This window comes from Glycine max, chromosome 15 (assembly GCF_000004515.6).
Source record: "Glycine max cultivar Williams 82 chromosome 15, Glycine_max_v4.0, whole genome shotgun sequence".
NCBI lineage: Eukaryota > Viridiplantae > Streptophyta > Magnoliopsida > Fabales > Fabaceae > Glycine > Glycine max.
The window spans coordinates 44,715,978-44,738,097 of record NC_038251.2 but is presented as its reverse complement, the minus strand read 5'-3'; the positions used below and the strand labels follow the sequence as shown (position 1 = coordinate 44,738,097).

The window sequence follows — 22,120 nt, the reverse complement described above, 5'->3', positions numbered from 1 at the left end:
TTGAAATTATTATGTAGTAATTTTTGGTTGAATTTTGGTGTATTGTGGTATAAATATTGAATTAAATTGTGCTTTGAATTCCTTGTAGTTTGCCTTTTCAATATAATTAGTGTATATTCATACATGTTTTCAATATATAGATAAGATCCTAACTTGTAGTATAGATTTATAAATTTATTTAGTTATGCGACTACAACAACTCATTTTAGATTGTAATTTTGTATGATATATATTTACTTAAGTATACTTTAGGAATCAGTTTGCGATTCACAAACCTAGAATTTTTACATTTAAAAATATACACTCATATTATTATAGTATATATGTGTACAATGCAATAACTATATATTTTCCATATATTTAGAAGCTTTGAAGTTAGTATATTTTATTATTAGTATTATTATACATATAATTAAATACTTATATGGTATGGTTTTCTATTGTAATTAATGTTTATGATTTTGTAGTGTTATTATGACATGACCTCAAAAGTTATTGTTATGTTGGAATTAGAGAATACTATTATTTAATGAGATTGTGTATTGAGATGTTGTATGTATTGAGTTGTGAGTTATGAACTCTCCAATTACACAACTATAAGACCTTTTAAGGGCGACGAGTTTGTGTTGGGTTCCACGATGGGAACCCGACGAGTTTAATCACTTGAGACGCGATGAGTTAAAATAATTCTAGAAAATAATTGAGATTTTGGAAACAATTGAGTAGTTGTGTGTATTGCATAATTCATAGGTAGAGTCGTGTGTTAAAATATTTTTTGGGTTGGACCTGAATAAGGAGAGAGAGGCCTTGACGGACTCCTCGGACTCTAGGCTTTGGGGGTAAATACACTCGATTTGAGTGTTCCTTTAAGTTTGTGTTGATCCCACATGGTTGGAGCATTCTCATAAAACAGAGTGACCCTGACTGGTCTTCCTATGATTTCACTTAGTGAGAGTGACCTGACTTACTCATTGTGAGGTATGTCTCGCCATGTACTCCTAGGCGTCCGACGAGATTTTTCACTGAAAAATGGTACCACATTGCATGTAAACTTGAGTCTAGTGTATATCAGTTGCATAACGCTTGTGTTTGACTTTCATCGAGTTAACAATTGTGGTTTGATGTTATTTTTTGAAGTGTGTGAACTTGAATGAGTGTGAATAATGTGTGTGATTTTGTGAAGTGATGTTGTTTATTTAAATTCAACTCTATGTATTATATGTTTCACATACTCTAGTGTTTTATTATATGCGAATGTGATAACTCATTCCCGGTGTGTGTTTGTGTTTGGGCTGAATGCCATTTTGTTTCAGGTGAGCGAGCATAGATGAGTTCCATGCTAGAGATGGAGATGTTTAGTTTGTGCTCGAGAAATGCTTTGATAAATGTGACATCAGGACATAGAGTTTTATTTCATATGCTATAATTCCAAGAATAATATAGTTGTTTTATGTTTTCCGCTTTAGTGTGACTTCTTTTCATTTAGAATGAGCGGTCTTGTTTTGAGCCGAGATGATTTTATCATTATTTGAACAAGTTCTATTATGATTTCATTATGCGAATGTGAAATTTTTATCCTTTTGAAATGTTTTTATTTAAATGTGTTTTAAAATTTTCAATTAATTCTACATTCTTATTCTTTTTATTATTAATATATATGTGTGGGGTAAAGGGTGTCACAACTCCTAATTATACTTAAAAGTTTAGTCACATCATGTTGGTTTAAGCTGTGTTTATCGGTTGAGTTATTACATGTGTATTAGAAAATTTGAAAGATTTTTTTTTCCATTAGACTATTTTAACAAAACCAAGCACCCACTTATTATAAGACTATGTGATTTGATATGCAATTTTTTTCCTAAGGAAGCGACAACATTCTTCCAATAAACGCTAGCATAAGTAGCACAATACTTAAGCATCAACCTCAGAGACTAAGTGGCTTTGGGATAGTAAGAGCAACAAGTACCTCGAGGGAGTACAAAGGAGCAGCCTGGCAAGTGGCTGTAGAGATAGCTAGCACTGTCACACGAGGAATCACAATGTTTAGGAAAGTGCTCACAGAACATAGGCTTTGGCTAAATAATGAGGCTATCTTGGTTGTAGTTGAAGAACATGCACCCGTTATGGGGCAAAACTTGTCACCGTCCTCCAGCTCCACATGAAGGGATCAGTGACCACCACGAGTGGATTGTGATGTGAGAGAAAAAAAATGATGAGACAATAGTAAGTTGAATGAGTAGTGATGATGATGACGACATTGTGTTAATGGTTTGTTTCTAAATTGGAAGTGGTCACGAGTACAAGTAACTACACCCGAGTGTTGAACAAGAAAGGAATATAGCTGAAGTGTTGCTTTTGATTTTATATATTCCCCGAGGATTTCTTTGATATGCATGGCTTTCTTTGTTCTCCTTAGTTGTTGCTTTTGTTGTCTGCATTGTTAAGCTTAGTTGTAGAAGTAATGATTAATGTCTTTCTCAATTTCACTCTCTCTGGTGATCTGGTTTTTCTAACTCTTGATAATTTTGCTGAAGAATTAATCAAGATTAAAGATCCAGTGTGCACTTAGTGAAGAAAATAAATCCAGAAAAATGCATTAAATCTTTTATAAGCTAAGATTAATTTATATGTTTAAAATAAATTCTAGTTTTTTTTTATAAAATTAAAATACACAAACTAATTTTATTTAAACAATTATTTTGAATTTGTTCTGAATTCAATTGTTACACATACAAATTAAGCAATTGCACAAAATTTTCAAGCTTTGTGGCTCCTCACCCAAAGAATACCGGTAAAAGACCAAACTTCCTCATGCAACATTGTTCAAGCCACAACAACCATATGATAGTTACCTCCGAGAGACATTTAAGGATTTTCCTGCATACTATCCCTAAACTACTAGTACTACCCCATCACTCATGCACACAAACAAGAAGAAAAAGGAAAAGAATCCATTAAGGAGAGTCATACATAAAACCAAAAGTGAAGTTACACGACAGTGGACTTTGAGTGGAGCATGGACACATGATGCAGGTAAGTGGTATATTTAGTTACAAAATTTATAAAGGAAATGTATTGTTTTAATTTTTAACTTAAAAATACTACTATTATATGACTAGTTTCAAATGAATATATGAAAGAAGGGTGAGAGTAATTAGCAGAGAAGCAAACCTTGTGCTTTACTGGCTTTGCTCCAACTATGCCAACTTCCACTATGAATAGGTTTGTGTAGTTCTTTGGTACACCCAGCAGAAGATGTGCAATTCTAATTTTACCCTTTCATAAACTTGATATGGATTGTCAATCTATAACTTTGACTTCTGCATTATTAATAGAACATTCAAACCAACTGAGCTAATAGACACATTATGTTATAAATAAATAGTGTCACTATATATAACACTAAAATTTCTAAATTATATTTAATGTACATGAAAATTTATATAATAAATTTTGTGATGATTATTTTTTTATCTAATAATTAATTTTTTCACATATATAAATTATAAATAAAAATCATAGGTTTAATAAGTATTTACATATCTAAAAAAATATCAAATTTATTTAATTTTTAATCATTATAAAAAAAAACATATAAATACATCATTCCATTAAATATCAAATTTGTTTAATTATCAAATTTTGTAAATAAATTAAATGAATACAAAATTTCTAAAAAAACAATTTTGTAAATAAATTTGTATGTTTTAATTTTTTAAAAATTAATTTTTTTAAATTTTTTTATTCATTTAATTTATTTACAAAATTTGATAATTAAACAAATTTGATACACATTTCCAATCCGTATGTTTTGAATTTGTATGATTAAGGATTAGCAATCCGTATGGTTCATACGGACTCACAATCCTTATGGTTACGGATTGTCAATCCGTATGTTTTGAATTTTTTTAATACGCATTTCTTCTTCTCTGACGACGAAAAACCACCGAACTTCACCGTATATCTGTAAACAATGCATGTGCATAATTTTACGAAGAAAAAAAAAAGGCACTGCAAAAATGAAAAAACTAATATGCTATTTGTAAAAACAAATACCCATAAGGGTATTTTTGGTATTTTGGAAAACTGTTGTACCAACAAAAATGCTGAGTGCCCTAAGCATTTCCCAATTTGAATACTGGGTTTTTTTGCCCACCGTTAGGAAGGTCCAGTTTGTAAGCTACAAAACTAATGCACTCCACAATCTAAGAAGCACCATAATATCTTGGGTGTTACTTTGGGCACTCAGCATTTTTACTGGGACACTCAGCACCCCAAGTGAAAGGGCTAAAATGCCCTTAACCCATTTAATATATAAATGAATAGTGACTCATCTGTAAGAGTCACTTGTTCACTCCTCCCGCACAGATGCTTCGTCTTCTCCTTCGTTCTCTCCTCCGCGCTTCATCTTCTCCTTTTCCATTCTCTCCTCCGTGTAGGTGGGTCTTCTCCTTGTTGGTCACCTTTGTCTTCTCTGCTCCGTTTTGTCCTCCAGCTTCTGCTTCGTGTTGGTGGCTACTTCCTCTCCTGCTGCAACTTCTTCTTGTTGGGTTGATCTTCTTCCAGGTAAGTTCTCTTGTCTCCCTCTTGCGTCGCTTCTCCCTCTCAATATTGTTTGTATTTGGTTTGCTGTTGTTGGTTGGTGTTATTTTGTTGAATATTGTTGATGTTTTAAATGATTTCTGTGGTTTGCTTTTGTTGGTTGCCGGAAAAAATGACATTTTTGGGAAAAAAATAACCTGTACGGATCACTAATCCGTATGTGGTTTTTTTTTTATAAAATTTTTTATTTGAAAAAAAATTAGGAATTATTTTTAATTGAACATATTTAAATGTGAATTATTTTATAAATTGTTAAGAATGGTTTCTTTCGAATATACGTTGAGTTAATAGATTAATAATTCTGCCAATTGCTAAGAATGAATTGGCGTTCATCATGACCAATTTTGTTATATCATGCTTGAATGTTAATTATGTCAGAATTAACAAATGAAGAGCACAAACAATGTTGCGAAATAGCCAAGATCATGCTGAAGGTCGTGGTTCCACCAGATACTATTTTAAACACCGTTAACGCCAAGGACCAGGTCATCTTCATTTTGATTTAATTAACATATCATTATTTTGTTATTTTGTGTAACTAACCAACCTTATTTTCTTATGTCAAATGTAGATTGACGGTGAAGTTAGTATGTCATTTGCTGTGAGGTGGAAAGACGTACTTGACCGTTTATGGCATTTCATTGACAAGGATGAAAATTTCCATACCGTTGTCTACAAACAAGATTTGGACAAACCAGCCATTGTAGCAGGGTGGACAACACTAAGAGATTTTTATCACCTGATCGGAGATCATTAAGTGTCGTTAACTCATTATGGTAAGAGTGTATTTTTTCTCACCATATTCAAGAGCAGTATCCTTCCAAAATCATTCCCAAGATGATACTCATTATACCATCAAGTGCCAAATTCTGTCACTTTCAAGGTGTATCTCACTCCGCACAAAGTTACCTGCAGCAGCCTGGTAAGCGACTTTCCAATTTAGTTGCCAGCAATTCTTTATCTTCCAAGTTTTAAATTTCATAAATGGCTTACATAACATTATTCTTAATATCAGGACGTTCCAAGCACCATGTATTATTTTCTTAAAGACGAAGGCTGGACTCATTTGCATTTGGAGGACGTTTCAGAATGTCAGCTTATGTTCAATCACTAGAGAAAGACAGTTAAAATTGGAGTTGGATGGAAATATTTTTGTGAAACCCTGTCCTTCAAAGCTGACATGGAAATTGTCTTCAAATTCCTTGATCCAACCGTTAACCATGTTTTATTTTGGCCATGTTTATGAATTAAATTCAACATTAATAGGACTTGGAACATTATTATGACTTTGAACATCATTAGGACTTGGAACATTATTCCTTTTAATTATTAGGAATTCCCTAACTATGCTTTTGCTACAAACAATTTGTCTAATATTATCCCTTTGTTCATTACTAGTTTCTTATATAATAGTTGTTTTACTAGGTGTTGATCATAAATATTTTGTAATGTTGAAGTAACATTGAGCGACAAACAGTTTCTTTTAGTAATTAATTTGGTCATGTTTATGAATTAAATTATTTTTAATTAATTACTAAATTAAAATTTAAGCAATCTAATGTTAGTTTCAGTAATTTTTAAAAAGTTTATATATATTATAATTTTTTTAACAATTTAATTAATAAATACATTTGTTTATACCACTATAAAATAATATCACAAAATCAATATTTTTTTATACCACAATAATATCACACAATTAATATTTTTATAATTGCTATAATTATTAAAAAAAATTCACACAATTGCTAAAATTATTACAAAAAAAATATTTTTAAAATTGATAAAATTATAATTCATATAATTTTATTCACAATTTAAAATTTTTTTTACGAACCTACGAATCAGCAATCCATATGAACCATACGGATTGTCAATCTTTAGGTTCTTCAAATTTTTTTCACGTAACTCTTCTTCTTCAACGATGAAAACCGACCAAAATTCACTGTATACTCTTGAACAACGTATGTAGACCATCGGAGACCAAATATGTTTCAAAACCGACCTTAGCGAAAGAAACTTGTGACGGAGATTTTGGAAAAAAAAAGTAGCACTATAGAAATGAAAAACTCCTCCTACTATTTATAACCAAAAATACCCATAAGAATATTTTTGATATTTATAAAAATTATTGAGTGTCCCAAACAATCCCCTAATATCTTTTGAAAAGCTTATTATACTTGACCCTTGACAAAATGATCCACTACAAACAGTGAAACCATTTGAAGGGGCTAATCCAATTAGATCTCTTCCAAAACATTACTAGAATAAGAAGTGGCTAAAGTAGGACATTTGGTTTTATAGTGAAACAAACGCCACACGCAGCAATGAAGGAACGAATATTCATTCCCTTGGAATTAGAATTCATGATTATGTCACTAGTATAGGATATTTCCCATTATTGTAAAAAAAAAAAAATTCAGCAATATGCTAGAACATTCCATTCTGTTAGGAATTTGTTAGCCATTTAGTGTATCTGTCATGAGATCCATGATAGCCCTCACTACAAATATCTGATGAATTAATGAAATAAGCAGACAAAAATTGAATTTTCTTTACTATATCATCATGAGATCCATAAAATTTGCTTATTTTTATTTTTAATAAATCTTAACTGATACAGTAAGAACAAGTTGTCAAGGAATGTGATTGTGGCATTTCTTAAATATTATTATTTCATTGAAAAAAATAGAAAAAATGGAAGGACGAGAAGAGAGGACCCTACAAAATCCTCCTCCCAACACTTAACGCCAAAAACAAAAGCAAAAATCCTTCTCCATCCGCTGACTTCTTCAATCGGGTCGCAATCCCCTGCCTCGCGCCCCACGCCTCACCGCGCAGCCCACCCAATCACCACCGTCCCGCCCCGTTCCCCAAACCCTACTAACCCACGTGTCATAAAATCATTGGCGGAATCCCTGGTCGCGCAGCAGGGGAATCGCTGACAAGGGTTATAAAAGCAGGCCCCACCACATGTTGACCACGATCCACGTGACTTTGACCGATCCGTTCGAAGCGCTTTCGCATTCTTCTCTTCGTTCGTTTCGCCTCTTCCCAACCCAACCCTCATTCATTTTCTCTTTCTCTCTGTGAACACAAACCCTAACAAGAAGAAGAAAGAGCGATGATGCGTTGGTAGATCGTGATCTGGTGCGGGCGCGATCATTGTAGGATCGGTGCGTTCGAATTTCGCAATGACGTTTGGGAATTGAGTGAAGGAATCGCTATTATGTCTGAATTGGTGGCCCGTACGGGCCGGCATCAGCAGCGGTACGAGAACGGTTACCGTCTTGTTTCCGGGTAAAACAACGACGTTTTTCGCCACTTGTTTTTGCATCTTCTTTGTTTCGTTGTTTTTTTTTCTTCACTTTTTTGATAATTGTAGGTGAAAGATTATAATAATAAATGTCGTTTTCGTACGGACGCGTAAAAAGAGTTTATGTTGATTTTGGTGTTGGGTTGAGAAATTAAGATGGTGACTGGATGATGGTGATGGTGATGCTTTGATGCTATATTTTGTTGATATTATTATTTAATTTTTGGTTTGGATACATGTTTTTTTTTTAAAAAGTCTCTTTTTTTGTTGTTGTTGATGTTGATGCATGCCGTTATTGCGCCATTTTTCGGGATAACGAAGTTTTTATTTATGTATTTATATAAATGAATCTTCATTTTTACAAGAAATTGCATAAAAATGTGGTCACAATTGTGGTTATGGACACTCAAAAACCTTTTGGTAGTGTCGGATATTTTTTTTTAAACCATGTTATTGATTGATCATTCATTTAAGATAGAATAGAAAAGATTTGGTTTTAGTATAAAAATTAGAACGAAGTGTTCTTTAATAGTGTTAGGCATGTGGGATTTTGGAGGATCTTTCTCAACATTGAGACATGTATTTTTTATTCTCTGCTTTGGTGTGGATTAGCGTGTGTCTTGTAGCAAAGTAGTTTTTTTTTTATCAGTCAAAGTAAGTATATATAGATAAGAGGGCATAAGCCAACCACATTCAGGATTGAAGCCAAATATTGAACCCAAGTGCTGGTTACAAGATATTAAGCAACTCTGAACTACTAAATACCCAATAATCAGCCTCCACCTAAAATGTTGTATGCCCCAAAACCAAAAGCAGCCTTATGATGGTTGTATACAACATTGAGACATTTACAAAAGAAGCCTATATCATTCACAACCTATACGGTAGCAAAGTAGTTTGATTATGAAGGAATGAATTATTTTATGAAAACATTTACTAAATCTTTGTTTGTACAGTGTATGGTGTTGCAATAGTGGATGCTAAATTAATTGAAAACCCGGAGAAGTTTTATTTTGGGGCATTGACTTTCTGTGCCTGTCGTAGTATCCCAAAATTGTTAGGCAATGGTAGCTTGACTTTTGAGATACATTCTCAATTTTTTAAGTTTGATATTATCACACGTTTGCCCCTTATGATGGTTGTTTTTTGTGCATATAATTTAGCTTGTGCATTTTTTGGTCAATGCTTGGAATGTTAAGTTGAAAATAATGTATATCATGAATCTTATATTTATTAAACTTGCAGAGTAGTGATTCTTCAAATCCTGGAAATTTTAATAGGATGCATGCTGTACCATAAGCTTTCTCATATCATCTTCTTTACTTTTGAATGGGAGAAATGTGTGATTTTTGAACAGGAAAAATTATTGTTTAATCCAAATAACTCAATTTTAAAATAATTGAACAATTTTTTGATACAATCTCATATAACAATATGAATCTGGTTTTCGTTAGTGTAATAGCGGAAAAATGGAAGATGTCTGTTGATTGATTGATCATTCATTTGATAGTTATATGAGAGAATGGATGAAATCACTAATCTTCCCCCCTCCCCCCGAGAAGTAATTGTCATGTTGTATGTCATGTTAAGCTTTGTGATATCATCATTTTTACTTGTGAATTGGAGAAATGTGTGATTTTTGAGCAGGCAAAATCATTGTTTAATCCTAATAACTCAATTGTAAAATATTTTTTTGATTTTTGACTCATATTGTTACTACATATGTAGGTGTGTTCCATTTAGATATAAAAGTTCTAATGATTGTGGAGACTCTAGTTCCGAGAAGATTGTTGAAGTGCTTATGATTAATTCACCAAGCGGACCTGGTCTTTTGTTTCCAAAGGTATATGGTTCTGATCAAGTGAATTAGGTCGTGTCTGATACTTAAGCTCTTTGATTGAATTGTCTGATGTAGGTGATAAAGGATTTTCGGTACTCTAGACTTTTTAAGTTCGTTTACGAAGTATTGATGAAATGCATTATGGCCTATTTAGGATCTTCGGTTTGAACAAATTTGTTTGTAGGAAGTAAACCACAAGTTGAAGACTTGAATTCAATGTTATTATATATGCATATATGCAGATGATATAGTCCAATTACAGTTCAACACCAACAAAAGCTATGTTCTAATACATATGAATGTTGGGGACTCTTAGAACTCAGTTGGTCAGTTTCTGTTCCAATTTTAATGTACATTTCATTGTTTATTTAATTAATTTAAATAAAATTTTATTTGTTTTGGACGAAATGGTAAAATCACAGATTCTGTTCTCTATACCGCCATTCTGGATGACAAATTGATTTGCCATTCTTTTCTGAATTTAAGCAATACAAAAATTTGGTACCATTTATTGCACTATAAGACTAACTTTTAGTCCCTTTAGTAAATTAGTTAATTAGACCTTATTGTTAATTTGTTAAATACCTATACTGCTGAATTTATTGACGAGACATTTCTATTAAATTGCATTAAATGCTGTTAAATATATATGTTGCTGCATTAAATGCTGCTAAATACCTATACTTTAGTTTTGAATTGTTTTGTAACTCAATATGCTTGAGATAAGTTGTGCATTGTTTTCTGAAAGGGCACTAAATGATGATGAAATTTTTGATTATTGTGATATTGTTTTTCCATTAAAGGGAGGTTGGGAGAATGACGAAACTGTTGAGCAGGCAGCTGTAAGGGAAGCTGTAGAAGAAGCAGGAGTTCGAGGAGACATAATGGTGAAAAACTTATTCACTCATGAATTTAATTGACTGACTTGAGCTTGTGTAATAGTTATTGTGCTTCTGTAATATCTTAAGAGATTGTCTTATCTATATGCTTTAGTGTCAGTTTGTTTAAACTTATTTGTTGAAAAAAATACTTAATTTAATAAAATTAGCAACTTTATGTTTTTTAGTGTTTATCTAAACTGCCTCTGCTTCTGCTATATGTTTTATCTGCTTATTAAATAAGCGCTTTTTTAAAAAGCACTTGTTTTAAAATTGTTTATTAGTTTAAACATACTGGCCTTAATGGTTTCATAGTAAGAATCTAGGATCACCTAATAAGATAAGGCTTTTGTGATGATTGTGAGTTGGTGTCACGTCATTGATGATAATTGCAATGAAGTTTTCTCCAAATACTTGCTGTGACTTTTGCATCTGAGTGAAAACACAAGAGACACATCATCATTTAAAGTTTGGTGAATATGGCCGTAAAATATGATTGAATTCTTTTATGGTTGCTTGCATTTTTTGTAGAATTTAGCATAAGTCAGTGGTATTGTACATGGTTTTGGTCTCATATATTTGTTTTAACATGCAGTCAATCCTCTAAATCTTCTATTTCTGTCCCTTGAAATTCATATTTTTTATTTATCTTATTTTAATTGTAAACAAGCTGATAAATTATTTACATTGCCTTGTATTCATTCTTGTCATTTGGATGGATACTTGCAAACCGATTGTTGATATTTATGGCTATTGGGTGTCAGGATTTTCTTGGACACTACGAGTTTAGGAGTAAGACCCATCAAGATGAGTTTAGTCCAGAAGGTTTATGTAAAGCAGCAATGTTTGCTTTATTTGTTAAGGAGGAACTTGAGTTATGGCCTGAACAAAGTACCAGAAATAGGAGATGGCTAGCTGTGTCGGAAGCACTTGGAAGCCTCCGGCATGCATGGATGAGGGACGCCCTGGAATGCTTCTGTAAATGGCAAGAGGATAAGTTGGCGAATGGAACGAAAGAATAAGATGGATTTGCTGACTAATTACATTTAGTGAATTGTATCTTTGTGGTAAAAACACTTCTCTTGGGGTTGGTACCATTACTTTAGGACAGTTAACTCTAAATCAGAATTGCATAGTAGTTATTGTTTCAAATCTGGATTGATCTCTGATTTGTTTTTCTTAATTCAGAGTATATAATTCATAACATTGGTTTTAGTTGAGACTTGAGATGCTTATTCTCGTTGTTTGAATTGTTATCTATTCATATTCATGGTTAGTGCTTACTCCGTTACCTTGAAATATTAACAAGAGTAGTTGCATATGTCCAGAAAGTTTACCCCCATTACTTGCTCAATTTCTTTTAGTAAATAATAATGTGACTATGTGAGGTAAAAAGCTTTCGATTCCTTAGTATTTTGTCAAACTGAAAGTCTGACACTGCATAATATAACAAATTTCTTTCAAGAATTATTTAACTGTACAATAAAGTTGTATAATGTTCTGTAAAAACAAATGAATGGAGTAAAATATTTAAAATATATATTATATGCAAAAATATACATACCTCAAGTTATGAATATAAATGGCCTAATCTAAGAATAAATAAATAACTGTCCAAGCCAGCAAGCCGACTCTGCCTTCTAGCTTCACTTCTTTCACTCCTGTATATAAACTTGAAGAACTCTGGTCAAAATAGTATTCCATCTTTCAAAACTAGGCTATAGTTCATAGGACATCTAATTGCAAGGACCGTAAAGCTATTTATTTCTTGGCACAAACTCAGGCTCCGAAAATCTCATGATCAAGTGCGTTTAGAGAATCAAATTATGACACAAGCTTTCATGATCCTCATGTAGTCATATGTAGCACATCAATTTTCATCAAGGACAACATCAGCAGGGTCTCCTACCCAAGGCCTCCCTTTCCCTCCACTGAAACTTTATTCTTACCTTGCCATTTGCATCTACTCCTACCACCCTTCCCTTACTGGAATGTGTCACCATTTCCCATCCCCACCGTGGGGTCACCAATCCATCTTTGATCCTAACATTGTCTCCCACTTCAAATGGCCTAACCTGTTCCATTTCCCATGCTTTACATAATCATAGCCTCTCCATAAAACAGAAAGCCACCCACAGATTCTCATCTTCCATCCGATGTACCACTCCTATGCTTGAATGAGTCACCTCTCCCCAATGGTGGGTTGGGGTTGAAACTAAATGCTTTGACCTTAACCCAATCTCCAATGCAGAACCCCTTCTCTTCCACCATCTCCACTTCTGATGGGTCCAACATCCATGCTTTTGATCCCTCTGGCGTGTATATTCGAAGCTTTCCATCAGCATTGATGGCTTGTATCGTTCCAATGCTCGCATGGGTGTGCCCGGACCACCCAAATCTTGGTTCCTTTATGTTAAGTTTTACTCTAACTTTCTGTTCAACAAAGAGTTTGTGAACTCTTTCAAGATGGGAACTAGGTCCTACCCACCTTTCTTGCTCTCCACAAAAGGCAACATAAACATCTGTTCAATTTCCAGGTCTGCAGGGTCTCCTCTCCACAATCCTGGCAAACCAAAGAATGCCGCCTTCACTTCTCCATCAGCATGAATGCCGGTTAAAACACATTGAGATTCAGGCCGAGATCCTTTCCAACCCCACCTTGGTTCCACCAAACCGGTTCTGAGCCTAACATACTGCCCAACTTTAAAGCAAGGAACCTTTTCAGTTTCAGTATAATGAGTCAAAGGACTTCAATTTACGGAAACAGCAAGCCAACTCCAAGTACCCAGAATCCTGAACACTATGCACAACAGTTATACTACTAACACCATTCAAGTCACTGCTTGATCTGCTTCCCGGGCTCGGTTTTGAGCAAACCCAATCACCAACTTCAAATCCTGGAAGTTGTTCCACATCCCCAGGAGAAACTTTCCACAAGCTTTGCCTACCTACCTGGAACCCTCACCTCCAATGAGACCGTTCAATTTTGAGTTTGGCATCGTTATACTTCACTAGAAACAGAAACCTATTTCTTTCAAACTTAAATTTTAGCCTTATAAGGTGGGATAAACGAATTTGGCTCAGTCCATCACCCGACTTGGGTGGATTGAATCCACACAAGAGTGTACTCTGATGAAGGCTAAATCCTAGGAAATGTCTACATGGTTTTATAAGTTTTCTATCCAAACAAAAAACTCAAGTAGCAACACTGAAAACCGTATTAGGTTCAACTTTGTTAAAAGTGACTATAAGTAAGATATCTTGTGCAAAATTTAGAAAAAATAAAAATTAAATTCATAATCTTACATTGAGTGCACCATCCAAATCAATTCTTGCTGTTTTTCCAAAAGTAGAGGGTGATTCGTTTAACCATCCGAGCCGTGGCTGGTTAACAGATGGCATCACACGAATTTCTTGCCCCACCTCAAAACGTGGAACTTTCTCACCATCAGTGACTGAGAAAGGAAAAAGCTCATTCCTGAAGCAAAAGGCAATACCCATATCGCCATCCTCCTCCAAGTTATGAATTACTCCAATACTGTTTCTTGTAACATCCTCCCACCCATATCTTGGAGCAGACACTGAAGCTTTAACTCTGACCCAATTTCCATCCTGCAGTTGCACAAAATAACAAACTAAATAAAGTTGATCATATAACATCTCAGTATATATGAGAAGAAAACTTAAGGGTTTGTTTTACTTTGACAATATGTTTTCCTTTTTCATTTCCTTTTTTCACTGTTAATTATAAAATTGATGCCTTATTTTCAATTTGTTCCCTGTTCTCAAGATTTGTACAGGAAATAGAGAAAAAAGAAAGTTGTTTTAACTGTTTCCTATACAAATCTTTAAAAACAAAAAAAACAGATTGAAAACAAAGTGGCAGTTTTGTAATCAAAGGTGAAAACAGAAGACATTTTCTTGAGGTAAACAGGCCCTAGATTGTTAGATAAAGGTCAACAACAATAAGAATTACCACCTTAAAATCTTCCACCTTCTCCATGTCTGATGGATCTGCTTGCCATGGAACAACTCGGTTTGGTATATCTATTATTAAGAGACCATCACCCTCAATCTCTCTTATTTTTCCAACACTATGATGTGTCTCACCTCCCCAAGCATATCTAGGTTCTGCAACAGATCTCTTCACGCATATCTGATCACCAATCTGTAAGATAAAAAATTGTTGATGCAACTCATGCAGGAGAAAAATAAACTGTCATAAAAGGGAAACTAGACTAACTTGTTTCTTACCCTAAAAGGAACTACATGCTCAACCTCTTCCGGTTCACAATGCCATGAGGTTGGAAGATAACTCAGTTCTATTAACAGACTACTATCTGGTCTGATACAATATACAATGCCGATGCTTTCCAGTGTCACAGATCCTAATCCGTACTTTGTAGATGTAAGAAAAGGACGAATGCGAACCCAATCTCCAATCTTGAATTCTTGAACACGTTCCATCTCTTCTGGATCAGCTTTCCATCCTCTGGATTGTCCAGGAAATCCAACTCGGATGATCATCATCAACACATAATACTGTTCCAATGCTGTCACGAGACTGCCCAGGTCAACCAAACCTGACATAGATAATTAGTCATTAATATCACTGAAAAATGAGTGCAAGAAATGCAAGCATATGTCATGCACAAGGCACAGATAATAAAATCTATATAGTAGATAGTCAACCATAGGTTCTTCTCTATTCTCTTTTTCTTTTGCACAACATCCGTTACTCCTGTGTTTAAAAAAATTGAAAAAGAAATTACATATCAGAGTGTTAAGACATCCACCCAAAAAAGGGAAAAAAAATACGAAGATTCCACCCAATGAATTGGCTCTCCAGTCAAGTCCAATATCCTGTAAGAACCATCACAGGGGCATGGATTCTTCAAGGAATGCTATATATCCTAACAAATGAAATATAGTCTACACGGATTAAGCACCCGACTTGCTCACTAGAGTACTCTATCAGAACATTTTATTTCAAATTTTTTTTCTTTCATAATCTGATTTGGTCCCCCACTAGCCAGAGTTTACAATTCATGATCACTATCTGGAAAGTAAAGACTGCCTGCAATACATGTTGGACTAACACAAATGATCTGCAATAAGAACAAAGGCCAAATATACATCATTTCCAGACATCATATGATGTTTTAGGAAGTGCTTGGCCTAATTTATTTTGGGTTTCTCTTCTCCTTAATAAGAGAAGCTGGACTCAAACAGAATTCTAATCCCACACTTCCACTGTGGGACTCAAGTCTCGTACCTTGCAATTGGATCCAAATATGACCTCTCCAATCTATTTAGATATTTTAAAGGATCATAGAAATCCCTCCAACAGAGGCATGGACACAAAGAAGCCATTATATTATATAATGCTTAGAATTGGATGTTACTGACTCATGGATGATTGGTGCTAGGGCTAATTAGTTCTGATTTAGAAGATGGTTCCTCTTGTAATTCATACTGTACATAATATAAACATATGCATGTACTGATGAAAATTCACACATACTTTTCCTCACTTATATTTCATATAAGATTTAACCTTGGCTTTTTTACATCCTCTTTAAGCTGCACATGTTGTCCCCTGTCTAATAGAACGACTTTTACAACTTCATTGGCCAAAACACTATAATACTCTCCAGAACAAAATGAAACAATGAGATTATCTTTGTCTGGAACTCTCTGCACAAAGCCCACCTGCTTCTGCCGATCACCTTCCCACCCATTTGTTGGAGTTATGGAAGTTTTTCTAAACTTCACCCAGTCTCCCAATTCAAATCTAAAACAACAAACAAAAATTATAAAAAAATAGTTGGATGTGGTTAGAAAATAAATATGATATCACATCTATTGAATTTATGGAGCTTAAGGTAGGAAAGGAGGGAAAGAGAAAAAGAAGGAGCTAAATTGTATTGTTTTCTCGGTGAAGGTTCTTGATAGTATTCCATTAGATTACAGACACTGGCACTTATTTTAACTATGAATTAGGTCACTTACAGGTGTAGTTCTATTCTACTAGTGCAAAAAGCACACTAAGACAATAAACTCCTAACCCTAATTAAATAAGGAAAATAATTACAAAACATAATGAAGTTAGGAAACAGCTAAAATTTCTTCCTATATTCGAGAGGTAATTGATATGACAAAATTCAAAGATTTCCTACGATATTCTAAAATATTTTAAGACATACACTGAAGATATTTCGAGAACAGTAAATAAATAAAAAAATAATAAAATGTTGTTGCCTTACATTGTAGGAGAGAGACAAACTCCTTTCTTCATGAGTGCCTCCATCATATCTTCTGATATCCATTCTCGGGGAAGGACATCCAAGATGTCACCTAGAGTCTTGCCACTGTAATAAAACATAACTCTATAAGTCATAGGAGGGACTTTCTTTTGGAATGGAAAAATGAAAGTTGCCAAAGTTTTCTAAAAGGATGGACAAAAGTTTTTCAGATGGTTAAAAGATGAAAAAAAAAATGTAATCAAAATCTAATGAGAATGAGTGCACAGAGCTGCAACTTGGCAGTAGTTTCTGACTAATACATCAGCATTAGGATTCCCAAGCATACAATGAGCCAATCAAGATTTTCACGTATCATTTTTGCTGTTTCTGCTGCTATATGGAGAGCAGTGTTACCATCATCATCCTGAGACAAAATAAACAGCTTAGAACTTTAAATTAGAAACATAATAGCAAAACTTATTTCAGACAATAGGCGGACACTGGAATGTCAACTTTCAAATATTTATAGCATGTAACAATTTTTTGTTAAAAAAACATATTCCACCCTGTTTATCCTTGTGCATGTACACAAGCCAGCCTAAAATGTAAAAGATAGATGTGATAAAGACAACAGTAAATCAAAACTAATGCATACTTACTGTTTAGGATAAAAGGTAGATTTAAAGTTTATGCACTTTTCAATGTTGGTACAGAAGTTACGCTAGTAACACTTTAACAACCCCTGAACTCTGGCTCACTATTGAGGAGTTAAAATTAATGGTGAGGTTTCATTTGTAAAACTTCATCCTCCAAAAGTTCGGTGCAATCTAAAAACTGTCATCGAGAAGATTTTAGTTCCAGTCAGGAGCTACTTGTAACTGCCTAGTTGTCAATTTTAGAGTTCACCATAAAATGTTATGAACCAACTCTTAGTTTGAGATATTATGTACTGACTTTTATAAGAGGATACACCTCAAATTGTTAAATTGCAATTTGTCTGACAGATTAAATGCCTGCAATGGAAGCAAACACTAAACTTTCAAGTTTCATCTATATCATTAGATCTCAAATATTCCCAAACAGATGACAATTGTATAAACTTAGAGAGACTTCAATATTCCATTCTACATTTTCAACAGCATATGTAACTTTTTGAGTTCTAATAAGAATCATGTCCCTTAGATTAGTCAGTCCCCCAACCATTTATAACCATATAAATTATCATTAGGCTTAATTTACTCTGTGACGAAGAGGCTGACTACAGTGAACTGGAGACTGAACTCAGAAATCAATCAGTCATATGATGAAGTTCAATTCCCAATCTACTATAATCAAATAGAAAAATCATTTTATAATGTATCAGAGAGATCAAAAAGAGGAAAAAAGAAATCAGATCAAAGCACCATATCTTCGTTTTGAAACAATACAATAATAAGAGATATGAAACTTTGTCTTTATATTTACTTTTGGAATAAAATTTTAATTTATGACATTATTAATTAAAATTAACTAAACTACTTTGATTGGTCTTGATGAATTAATTATTTGTTTCTTATATAAAGAACCAACAGTAGTATAACACTTCGTGTAATGCTGTAGTTAAACAGAGTAAATTCGGAACTTGAATTAAAACCTGCAAATTACAATCTGCCCCAGTACATAGAAGTAGTTCAACACATGACTTAGCACCCCTAGCTAAGGCTATGTGAAGAGGAATGCCATTGTGCACATTACGAATGTTCACATCAACACCAGCAGCAAGAATAACCTACTCAACACCAAAAAACAGAAGTTAGTTAACATCAGATACAAAAGGCACATACTTCAGATACCAACATGATATTGAATATTGATGGATATTTAATCATTCTAATCAAGAATCTGGTTTACTCACCTTAACCAATTCAACATCGTCAGTCATAACAGCTGTATGCAAAGCTGTCCACCCGTGCTGTGAATGTTGAGCATATGGATCTGCTCCGCAGCAAGCAAAATTTGCACCAATTCTCTCTCCTCTATATTTTGCATGAGCAAACAAAATCAGATGATTTAACTATTTTAGAAAACAGAAGCATTATTAATTATTAGCATAAATTAGGAATACCTACTAGAAGAAAATGTGCACTGAACTTTTTTTGGAATAAAAAAACAGCAATAACAACAGGTATGAATAGAAAACTATAATAGCCCAATCAACAGACAAGATGAATTTTTAAATCATTATCAAGTATCAACCAATCATCCCAGATATTCATACCACTTTCATGATCTTTCTTGGAGGCAGCAGCCATGCACAAAGCAGTGCTCATAGGGCTTGGGATGTCAATTGATTCAGCAATCTCATCAGAAGTTGCAACTTCAGCAGTCCCATGTTTGAATTTAGATATCATTCCAAGTTGTCACACACAAGTGCAGCGGGCTGCAACATCAAAAGTGTAAAACTAGATGATCACAGATGCATGTGAGGCGAAATGATATCTATATTCAAACACCCACACAGAAGCAAGAATGCATTTAAAATGTTGCAATCCCATATAGAATTTCCAACATAAATTCCAACAAATATGAGAAGAAATAAAACACCCAAGAACTAAAAAACTAACCCCAAGAATTATGATAAAAAAGAAGCAATTTCCTTTAAAATTAGCTAAAATACCAGCTTCAGTGGTATTTAACTTGCTATTATATGATTGACCTACAGCATATGCTTTCAGTTTCCTAGAAGCAGTAGTAACGAACGGATTCATAAAATATTTTATTATCTTTACAACTTAAATAAGGACAAAGAAGAGGTGACCATGGTTGATTCAGACAGGAATAATTGATTTTTTTTTTTTCCAGTTTTCCCATCAGCAATATCACAGTGCAGAAATCTTCTACTGTGGTTTATTCAAAGTAAAAGAATAGACTACCATCTTTTACATCTAAGAAACCATTCCTTTGCCCTAGATATATTACGACCAGACCCAACTTACTCATCAGGAAAAACAAAACAACTGATACAGGTATAAAAACTCAAGCTTCACAAAGACATTTGTCAAAGTATCCTGATGATATCTATAATCTATCAGTATAGTCTAGCATGAGAGCAAAAACAAATGGAATATAACGCCAACAACTTAATAATTACTCTATCCAAAATAAAAATAGTACTAGTGATAAGAAATAAGAACCATATGTAGATCTATTCTCTATACAAAGGTCGTCAAATAAAACAATGATCATATCATCATACTATTGTAAGTATTCATATATTATGTAATTTATAAATAAATAAAAAATCTGTATTTACAAATATGGTTATTCTGAAACTTGATTACTAAATTATTGTAATATAAAGCATTACAATATGATTTTTTTTCCTTTTGCTCACAAAAGCTCACACTAAAAATATTGGCTTTTTATATTTTATAACCTTTGTAACCGCTCTTTTAATGGCTAATAATCATATTTATTATTAGAATATATGTTACAACTATTAGGTTTATCTCTTTTATGATAATTTGATGTAATGTTTGCCTATAAAAGACATCATATTATTCAGAATAGAATTATTCATTCTTCATATCTCTATCTTCTCTTTATGCTACCGTGGTATCAAGAGCTAGGTTAAGAGAAAGACAGCAGTCCAAGGGAGTGAGAGAGACAGTAGTCCAAAAGTGTGAGAAAAAAAAGAGAGAAAGAGAGAAGAAAATAATTGTCTCCCCAATGTCTTCTGAAAATTTTGTTCAACAGGCCATTCCACGTTTTGAAGGTCACTATGATCATTGGAGCATGTTGATGGAGAATCTCTTGTGATCCAAGGAGTTCTGGCAGGTTGTTGCAAATGGTGTGGCAACACCAAGTGATGATGTAGCTCTTACATAGGCACAACAAAAAGAGTATGGAGTGATGAAATTGAAAGACTTAAAAGCCAAAAAATATTTGTTTCAAGCCATTGATTGTTCTATCCTTGAAACAATTCTTTGCAAAGATACTTCCAAGGACATTTGGGATTCAATGAAGAAAAAATATCAAGGCTCCTCACAAGTGAAACGTGCTCACCTTCAAGCGTTGAGAAGAGACTTTGTAGTCCTTCAAATGAAAGAAGGTGAGTCAGTAACTGATTATTGTTCAAGAACCACGGGTATTGCTAACAACATGCAATTTCATGGTGAGGAAATGACTGACGCATCCATTGTAGAAAAAATTCTATGCTCATTAACACCAAAATTTGATTATGTTGTATGCTCAATTGAAGAGTCAAATGATATTGATGATCTTTCTCTTGATGAGCTTCAAAGTTCTTTATTAGTGCATGAACAAAAGATGAATAGAAGATCAACAATGGAGGAGCATGCATTGAAGGCTTCTACCAATACTCATTCCAACATCTCTAGAGGAAGGGGTAGAGGAAGAGGGTGTGGAGATCGAGGAAATAGAGATTTCAACAATAATTCTAAAGACAATAATGATCAATCTCAAGGCAATGATAGAGGAAGAGATCATGATAAATCAAAGGTATAATGTTATAGATGTCAAAAATTTGGTCATAATGCCTCTAATTCTTATACTAGATTGCCTAATCTTAAGGAAAAAGGGGAAAGTTCAAATTTTATCAAGGAGAAACAAGTGGAAACCATATTGATGGCTGTTGAAGATGCAAAAGACAGTGAGGCAGAAATCCGATATGTAGACACTGGTTGTAGTAATCACATAAGTGGAAGTAAGTCCTCTTTCTCATATTTAAATGAAGATTTTCATTCTACTGTTATCTTTAGTGATTGTTCTATTGTAAAAGTGATGGGAAAATGTGATATTAAAATAAAAACCAGGAATGGTTTTGTAGAAACAATTTCTAATGTGCTCTATGTCCTTGACTTGAAAAGCAACTTGTTAAGTGCTGGTCAATTGCAAGAAAAAGGTTATGGAATTTTTATTAGCAAAGGTACTTGTGAAATTTTTGATCCTGTTCGAGGTGCCATTGCAATTATAAAAATGAATTCAAATAGGTTATTCCCACTAAAAATTGAAAGCATTCATTCTAGTTTAATGGTTAAATATACTGTTTCTACTTGGTTGTGGCATTATCGTTATGGTCATTTGAGTTTTAGTGGATTGAAGACCCTTGAACAAAAAAACATGGTGATAGACCTTCCACAAATTATTACTCCTTCTCAGGTTTGTGAAGAATATGTTGTTAGCAAACAACATCGTTCTCAGTTCCCTAATGGAAAGTCATGGAGAGCAAAATGTGTTT

The 22,120-nt window shown here is 33.7% G+C and overlaps 2 protein-coding genes across 10 annotated transcripts; one reads left to right on the top strand and one right to left on the bottom strand.

Annotated features, from left to right (window-relative positions):
* Positions 1-7,297: 7,297 nt before the first annotated feature.
* LOC100786569 (nudix hydrolase 16, mitochondrial) lies at positions 7,298-11,856 on the top strand. Of its 2 annotated transcripts, none has more exons than XM_041009696.1 (4): positions 7,298-7,902; positions 9,647-9,761; positions 10,562-10,645; positions 11,401-11,856. In XM_041009696.1, exons 1-4 carry the CDS (start codon positions 7,832-7,834, stop codon positions 11,656-11,658), a joined length of 528 nt encoding a protein of 175 aa, XP_040865630.1. In that variant the 5' UTR covers positions 7,298-7,831; the 3' UTR covers positions 11,659-11,856. The 2 variants fall into 2 exon arrangements, with proteins under 2 accessions (XP_040865630.1, XP_040865631.1); XM_041009697.1 differs by having other exon boundaries at positions 7,302-7,872.
* Positions 11,857-12,020: 164 nt separating this feature from the next.
* LOC100792935 (E3 ubiquitin-protein ligase KEG) lies at positions 12,021-20,012 on the bottom strand. Of its 8 annotated transcripts, XM_041009695.1 has the most exons (8): positions 19,485-20,012; positions 19,139-19,300; positions 18,776-18,896; positions 18,515-18,649; positions 17,202-17,305; positions 16,903-17,007; positions 16,194-16,430; positions 15,079-15,219 (listed from the first exon to the last, which is right to left on the bottom strand). In XM_041009695.1, exons 3-8 carry the CDS (start codon positions 18,800-18,802, stop codon positions 15,210-15,212), a joined length of 618 nt encoding a protein of 205 aa, XP_040865629.1. In that variant the 5' UTR covers positions 18,803-18,896; positions 19,139-19,300; positions 19,485-20,012; the 3' UTR covers positions 15,079-15,209. The 8 variants fall into 8 exon arrangements, with proteins under 8 accessions (XP_040865626.1, XP_040865627.1, XP_025981498.1 ...); XM_026125717.2 differs by having other exon boundaries at positions 15,044-15,219; positions 16,349-16,430; positions 19,139-20,012; XM_026125716.2 differs by having other exon boundaries at positions 19,139-20,012.
* Between the last annotated feature and the right edge of the window lie 2,108 nt (positions 20,013-22,120).

Bases quoted from the DNA above. Each gene is read 5' to 3' on its own strand.
- LOC100786569 (XM_041009696.1), top strand. From the start codon at position 7,832: ATGTCTGAATTGGTGGCCCGTACGGGCCGGCATCAGCAGCGGTACGAG. The intron at 9,762-10,561 runs GTATATGGTTCT...TTTCCATTAAAG, and splicing joins CTGGTCTTTTGTTTCCAAAG to GGAGGTTGGGAGAATGACGA. The intron at 10,646-11,400 runs GTGAAAAACTTA...ATTGGGTGTCAG, and splicing joins GAGTTCGAGGAGACATAATG to GATTTTCTTGGACACTACGA.
- LOC100792935 (XM_041009692.1), bottom strand. From the start codon at position 15,166: ATGATGATCATCCGAGTTGGATTTCCTGGACAATCCAGAGGATGGAAA. The intron at 14,805-14,890 runs GTAAGAAACAAG...TTTATCTTACAG, and splicing joins AGCATGTAGTTCCTTTTAGG to ATTGGTGATCAGATATGCGT. The intron at 14,249-14,615 runs GTGGTAATTCTT...GTGCAACTGCAG, and splicing joins AGAAGGTGGAAGATTTTAAG to GATGGAAATTGGGTCAGAGT.